Raw genomic sequence first — 7,904 nt, 5'->3', positions numbered from 1 at the left:
AGAGAGCAGCTCCAGTATATTAATCACAGGCTCAGGGAGACCATCTGACTTCCCAAGCTGCTCTCTCAGAGGCCTCCGCTTCTGCAAAGTGTGGGAGGAGGAGGGTTCAGAGCGCCGTATGACCGCGCCGCACGCATGTGGAAGCTACATAGACTCCTCTTCATCCGTGCACTGAGGTACCGCCGTCCACCCACTCGGCCCAAATGCTCGCGTCTCCATTTTAAGCCGGTCACTCTTTGGCCAGCTGGTGAACAAGGAGCGCTCTGTTTCTTTTCAATCCATAAACTATACATTTATAGCAACTTTCATGTGTTTCATACGACTTTATGCATAATCTCTGTCCATCAAGTCTTTCTAAAAGTGTTCTGTTACTGCAACTCTTTAATTTTTAGGTCCTTCTTCCTGTTTTTTCAGATTTTACCTGGTTTTCTATTCTTTATTTTGGATTTTAAGTGTGGCAAGGAAATCTTGTGTTCAAAAGTAATCCTTCTGTTTATTTCAACAATAAAACTGTGAAGATTCTAATGACGAAATGTGTAATTTCGAAGCTGTACACTTCAATCAATTAAAATGGTAATTATTCTTTATGTTTCTGTTTCAAATGGCAGGAAGAAAATGTTGATACTGACCTTTATGTCACCTTGAAACATGGCCAAGTGCTCCAAATGTAGTTAATACAGCTGTGCTTTTCAGCTTGCCAAAAAATAACTTTTGAATGTGATATCTCTATGTGCACTAAAAATTAATGGTATCAAAATTTGGAAGAAAAATACCCACAACACATGTTGAGAACATCTGTATTTATATGTGCAAGTTTGGAGGAGAAGTAAGTTGGTCAAGATGTTAGAATATTTTAAATTTTTCATTACACAACATCAAATTAAGCTGATAATGTCTGTCTGGCATTTTTGTGCAGCACAATTCCAACATGGAAGTGGAAAATCATCAAACATGTCCAGAAAGTCACAGCGGACCAAGAAACAAGAGAGCAGCACCACAAACTGTTAACACAAAACTTACACATCACACTTCTCTAAGTTCAAAATACTGCAGTGCACAGTTAGAGGTAAACTGTGAAAGCTAAACTCTAATGTTTCATCTTCTTTTGTTGAAGTGATTCTTCACCAGCTGTGTGTCGTTAGCTCATTAGACTGATTGGTCAGGGCTGGCTCCTGCTGACAGATTTAAACCCTCATGCTGTCACAGTTTCACTGCTGCTCTTCACCATGATGACTTCTCAGGTCCTCCTGGGGTATGCTGTGTGCTTATGTTTCTCCAGCTCCAGCTCCAGGTTGGCTTTTTAAATCTGGATTGTTGACATTTTCTTGTGTTTCCAGGGTGTCCCTCTTCCTCTGGCTGATTCTGGATGTTCGTGGATTCTCTGTGAAAGGTATTTAATACAGATTTTCCTTTGCACAAAGTGACTAAATCTAACTGTAAAATGTCTCTTGGGCCCAGGTTTGCAATCTCCACACAAGAGGAGCGGTGGCACCACTGCAGAGGGGAATGTTGCTTCTCGCAGAGCAGGTTCTGGCTCCAGTGACCCTGCAGGTGTTTCCATGCAACAGCCTCAGTTTGTGCGGCCTGTGTTTGTCGGTGTGAGCACTATGCCTGCTGCAGGTTCTGTTCCAGTAGGCTACTATAGTGGTGCTTCCTACATACCAGGTTCTGCTGCCGGCTCTACACAGGCTGCAGCTGGTCAGTCTTCCCTCCCAGGTAACAAGTCTCAAACTTGGTTCAACTAATCTGTGGCTGAATTGAATGTGACCTGCTTCATATTTCCACAACATTCAGAAGCAAGGTGGACAATTGCTCCTCAAGCATCAAATGCACAACCCCAGGGTTCCAGTGCCCTTCTGCCTCCTCCTCCACCACCAGGACCCCCTTTAATGACCCTTCAATCTGGAGAAACCTCCAATGTTGTGAAGGAAGCTGAACTCGGGAGCTACCAGCAGCAGATGGCGGAGTTTGGTTATCCAGCTGGCCATAACGGGCCTGGCCAAAGTCTTCCACTTGTTGCAACACCAAGTCTTGGTGTGGGTGGCTTGTGGGGTTACTCTTCATCCTACCCCCATCCATACTCTTATCCCTACCCTTACTTTGACTACAGGCTTCTGTATGGTCTGTACCCTCCTGGCACCTACACGACCTTCAGCAGAAACCATGAGAAGGGCACAGACTACTACAGACCAGCCACTATCAGAACAAACATGGCTCTGATGCTCCACAAATGCCCCAGAACCCTGGAAATGGCCAGTAGAAGGTCTAACCAGATGAGGACGTGATTCTGCAACTGGTAAAGATGGATCACAAGTCCCAATCGCAGATGGCAAACTGTTTGGCTTAACCCTTGTTTCTTTTCAGATGACTGGTCCTGGCAGATGACTTAAATTATTCAATAAAGTCTTCAAAACTAAAGTACAAAGTCATTTTGTGTGGTTCTTGAAGGGGAATTGCCTTCAAAATCTAAAAGTAACTTGTTCTCTAAAACTAGCCATTAAAGTTAAGTTTAATGACTTGAATACCTATAAATGAGCTAACTCTTAAAACTTTCAATTGGACTGGTCTAATTGTTAAACATCCTTTCAGAGGATAGGATGTTGGTACTAATGTAGACATCTTTGAATTTGCAGGTAGAATGTCCTTTTAATTTAACATGGCCACTAAGGCAATTATTGCAAGGATGACACTTGAAGTTTCCTTAGATTATGGGTTATCAGATTTGTTCCTTGGGTTTTTAGCTTTGAAAAGTTCCAACAACTTTTTTTTCCCCCTTATGTTGGGTTCTTTAAAAATTCTATTAAAATGGCCATGTTAAGTTATTTATACATGTAAGGACAGGTAGACATGTTCTGACTTGTGTATGTTTCAAATGAGACTGGTTACACACAACCTGAATCCAAAAAACTCCACTTTATTGAAAAGTTTAAAGCTATATATCCTTTTTCCACTATCTTGCAATTATGCACTGCTTTCTGATGGAATAGCCCAGAAAATAAAGAATACACCCCAAGTGTGTGTGGGAAGGGGGATGTGAAAGTTGGTCCTCCATTACTCTATGTGCCTTAACCTTTTTTATTTTTTAAAGGACATAGTACACTGTTTGCCATTTTTATATATTTTTTTTTCTTTAACAGTATGCAACAGTGGCATGCTTTGCCATTATTTACTTTAATTCCCAAAACACCAATGTATGTTCTGATACCTGCTGGGGAAAAATATCAACACAAAAGGTATTTTTGGGAAACAAAAGAGGCCAACTGGCAGCCATCATCGCCTTGTTTTGCTCTCACTGTCTGGGGCTTCAGCACAGTCCTGCTAAGTAGAAGGAGACTGACTAATAATGCCCTGCAGCTACTCTAATCAGTCTCAGCCACTGGTGTAACCGAAGCACAGCTCCACCTTTTCATCTCTGCATTTGAGGCAAAACCACACCTTGCTTCATGATGTGCATCACAGAACTCTAAAGGGAAAGTTTCAGAGTTGCTGCCTTTACCATGTCCACAGCCATGCGACAATTCAACAAGCCATGCCGTGACGAGTAAGGAACAAAAAAGTTTGTGGGGAAAACGCAGGGGGAAAAATTGAAAGGTTGCTTCTTTTGCACAGAAAATCCCTGATCTACCGAAGTGTTGACAGTCTTTTGCTCAGTCACACTGACGTTGTCAGCACTCTTTCAGAAAACAGCTTCCCAGTTCAGCTTTAAATGCTGAACCTGCCAACAGTTTGTTGACTTTGATGTAATAACCAAAGTCGACCAGCTGGGGGAGTCTAGCGGTAGTGAGCCACAGTAAAGAACACGGAACTTCCTCGATACACGCTGTAGCGGAGGAAAGAGCGTCTCTGTGGCTCATTTATCAAATTATTTCCCTTTTCAGGTAAGAATTTACACATGAAAGTACCTGTACTGTTGTAAGTTGGTTTACTAACTCTTAAAAAGCTTGTGAATTTGCTTAGTTACAGACTATATACATACTTTCTTGTTAGCCACAGTTAGCCGATAGCTCACTGCAAACGATGCTAACCAATGTGTGAATGTAGCATTATGTGTATTCCAGCTGTAGACGGGCTTTTATACGAGACTGGAAATGTTGCATTTATGTTCTGAAATTAATTAATGAAAAATATAGAAGACTTGCAGTAAATTTGTTTATTTTGTATGCGTTATCTGTTGCTGTCATATTTGTGCCATGATGGTTTTGTAAGAAAACCATACTGTTGTTTTAAGCTTCATCGTTGTGAATGTATGTAAATTACAATAACTCAATCAGAACACGTTGTGGCGGAGGAAAGAATGTGTTTGAGGCTCATTTATTGAATTATTCCTGTTTTTGAGGGCTTTCACACATACGCTGAAAGATTTGCAGCTTTAAATGCAACAAAAAGTGGTTTTGAAAAGTACCGACTGCAGGGTCAAATACAAATGCTTGCCACACTTAAGGTTTTTGTTTTTGGCAAAACGCTGTTGTAAGCCAGGCAGCATCATCTATCAATTCAAAATTATGTCTACTTGATGCAGCTCTGTCATAAGCAGCTCTAATAATGCACATTAAAGTTTGTGGTTGTAACTTGACAAAATGTGAATAGGTTTGTTTGCCACACACTTTCCCTCACTAAGGTCACATCATAGGCTTATTTCTAAATGCACCAGATAGCTAATAAATCAGGAGTGAGTTTATAAATATGTCAAAGACCCCACAGAGATGAGCGAGAGAAAAAGAGCCCAGGCAACAGCCAAAAGCAACCTGCTGTTACTGTAACAAGGGACCCTGATAACACGGTAATAACAGGCTAATCGTATTTGGGTTCAGAAATCACAACATGCTAATTCAATTAGCTTAATAAGCCCCTGTAGATAAAGGGCTTGTTTCGGATGTCGTGATTGGCTCGGGGTTCCAGGGAGGCGGTCCGGTGGGGTAGATTGTCTCAGCGTTCATTGCCACCAGTAGACAGTACAACTACCAGTTGGATACATTATTATATTTGTTTGTGACCATTCAACTTCCCACAGTCCTTGGTCTCTATTGATGCCACCTAGGGGATAAATCATGTAAAAAAAAAAAAAAAAAAAATAGAGCTTAGGATCCATTTTTGGTCCAGATGTGACCAACAAAACTAACTCTGTCTTCTCTAAACTCCACATCCTCTTAAAGTTTCAACAATGGAGCACGAAAAGTCGCTCATCCCTCAGAAAACTGTTGTGCTTTTTATATATATATTTATTATTGTTTGTCCTCACAAACACGCAGCACAATGGCAGACAAAACCATTCTTAGTCTATTGTCCCGGCGCTGTGTCTCAGTTCACTCAGAGCGTCTGTCTCAGCGCCTCGGCTCTTTGTGTGGAGAGATGCTCAGAAAAGCATGGCTGCATTGTTTCACGGGGGCTGAGGATGAGAATGGGACTGTTACAGTGCAGAGAATTGGCAGCTGAGCCCGGCGAGGAGATTCTCCACACAGTATTAGGGAGAAGGATCACAACGCTCCACCGCCACGCTGGCCCCCGCTCACCCTCCGCGCGGCACACAAACACAACCCAAATGTACACCCACCCCTTCTCTGTGAAATTTCCAATCTCTCTTAACCCTTTGTTTCTCTGCAGATGAGCTAATCTGTTTATGGGGTGTTTTGTGAGGGGTGCCTTTTGTTTGCATGTACACACACACACACACACACACACACATATATATTAATCTGCAGGCCAGGAGCCAGCTGACACCAGCAGAATATACCACCTATCCCTAGAGATTTCCCCCCTATGCACACTCACACACACATTGTTTATTCCCTTTCCTTTCCTTCTTTCAAATATACATGCTTGTGTACATACAAGTCCGGCTACATGCATATTTTACCTGACTGTGGTAATAGAAAGCAAGGGGGAGGGAGGGACTCATGGCAGATAAGAGGGCAATGTCAACCGAACGGATGGTGTCTGGAGGCAGGGAGCTGCTGTAAACAACGCAAGCTTGTATTTAAAGAAGGATTTGTTCAGGAGTTGAGAGGAGGGGAGCGCACAGCTGGATCTTTGCTCTACACATCAGCAAAGAACTAAAAAAAGAAAGGATAAGACAGACGGGGAAAAAAGAAGAAATCAGTGGAACCAGGGCTGTTTCTCTCCTCACTCCCGACTGGATCCCCTTCATCAAACGTCACAGCAATTTGAGAGATTAGACAGCGCGGATTAGACCAAAAGGCTGCTTCTTTCTCAGGCGTCTGATGCCATTGTGCTTCCATTCTTCCCCAGCCCTTTCATATCATAAGACGATATTATACCGAGAGGTGGTAAGACTCTTGCGCTCACAATGGCGGCGTCTCGGCTGATTCGCCGACTGTAGGATACGAGGGGGGTAATTATGTAAGAGGTAAACACCTTTCTCCCTTCCTTACTTGTTTATTAGTTTGCCTTACCAGATTTCTCTGCCTACACTTCTTCTCTGATTAATGAGACGCACGCAAACTTGCGCGCACACACCCTCTGAGGCACGTGCTCCCCCTCTCACCAACTTAGCAGTGCTATTAGTAATGATTGAACCCTATCCAGTGGATGTAATATATTAGCAGGCAGATTATTCTGACGTTAAAACATGTTCCCTGCGCTGACAGCATCATCAATCACCCTCACACTGCTTGTGAAGACTCACACACTGGACATAATTGCTTCAGCATGGGGTTTGGGGGGGGAGGTGAGGTAGGAGCTGGCGGTGTGCGGGGGGATGGCGAGAAGCGGGAGAACGTGTGAGATTTAGAGTGAGGATTTGTATATTCATACAGAACAGCCGAGAACAGAGGACAATGCTCCGTGGAAACTACTGATGTTGATGGAGATAGTTCAGAGAGGAGCTCTAATTTTAGACTTTGCTCATGACAAAGTATTTACAATCACTAGAGTGAGAGAGACTAAATGTAACTAACACAAGTTGCCTCTATGGATGCATTCACATCAGCCCTGTTTACACCAGATTCGTTTGGGGAGATAGGAATGTGCAATCGAACTCTGATGTGAACCCTAGTCCACCTAAAAACCTAGGTTTTGGTTCGGTGGAAGTGAACTCTGGTGCTGTTTGAATGCAGGTGGATGGGAGACCAGTCCAAAAGCAGGAAGTGGACTATACCACAGGGCATTCTGGGTAAATAGAAACAAAACAAATGCATGTGTCTAGCTCAGGAGAAATGGCTTAGTCTTTTGCCAAAGACGAAAGAGAAATCCTACAACTATGATGCTACTCAATTTTGTTTACTTTTTGTGAAGAAGGATGTTGCACTAAGTTTCTTCTTCTGAGGTTTTTGTGTCGTTTCCTTCAGTGGTTCTTGGTGCAGCGCCACCAAAGCTGAGGAGGGGAACAGGGCTTTCAAAGGGTTTGATTTGATTGACATGGTGTAGTGTGAAAGCGAACCGCACCAGCTGGAGATGTAAGAGATGTTGCAATTTTGGCCCCCAATCGAACCAAGGTTACAGGACTAGTGTGCTTTGATGAAAAGCAGTTTTGCTATATTTAAAGATGGCAATTATGAACATAAGCAAAATTTGACAAAAGGGGCATTCAGATCTTAAAGTACCTCTTTAGGAGGAAGGAGCGTTATCACAGGTTCTTTCTCTCTTCCCAACAAACTTAAGTGTTTACAGCCCTGCTGGTATTTGCATAGGTTTATAAGCACAAATACTCTTGCACATTTTCATTGCCCACACACAAAAGCCATTGACATAGATTCAATGCAACTGACATTCAAATATTGCAGCAGTAACCCTATCATAACATTATCTAATATCAGGTTATGCTATGCTGCGACTCCCTCAACACTCTTCAATTTCTGTGCCGTTTCAACCACGGAAATACCAAAACATTCAGCTCTTTCTCGACATGAACTCCGCTGCATATTACTTTTATACACCCATCCATCCAT

General features: G+C 42.7%; 1 protein-coding gene across 1 annotated transcript; it reads left to right on the top strand.

Moving 5' to 3' along the window:
• Positions 1–1,156: 1,156 nt before the first annotated feature.
• LOC106904373 (uncharacterized) lies at positions 1,157–2,425 on the top strand. Its single transcript, XM_014968697.2, has 5 exons — positions 1,157–1,252; positions 1,338–1,390; positions 1,459–1,716; positions 1,795–2,296; positions 2,365–2,425. The coding sequence occupies exons 1-4, from the start codon at positions 1,227–1,229 to the stop codon at positions 2,283–2,285; spliced, it is 828 nt and encodes a 275-aa protein (XP_014824183.2). The 5' UTR covers positions 1,157–1,226; the 3' UTR covers positions 2,286–2,296; positions 2,365–2,425.
• The last annotated feature ends 5,479 nt before the right edge of the window (positions 2,426–7,904 follow it).

The sequence above is a fragment of the Poecilia mexicana genome, unplaced genomic scaffold, assembly GCF_051168715.1.
Source record: "Poecilia mexicana isolate PSO_F unplaced genomic scaffold, ASM5116871v1 scaffold_10, whole genome shotgun sequence".
Classification (NCBI taxonomy): Eukaryota; Metazoa; Chordata; class Actinopteri; order Cyprinodontiformes; family Poeciliidae; genus Poecilia; species Poecilia mexicana.
The sequence above is the reverse complement of the archived record's forward strand: the minus strand, read 5'-3'. Positions and strand labels throughout refer to the sequence as shown.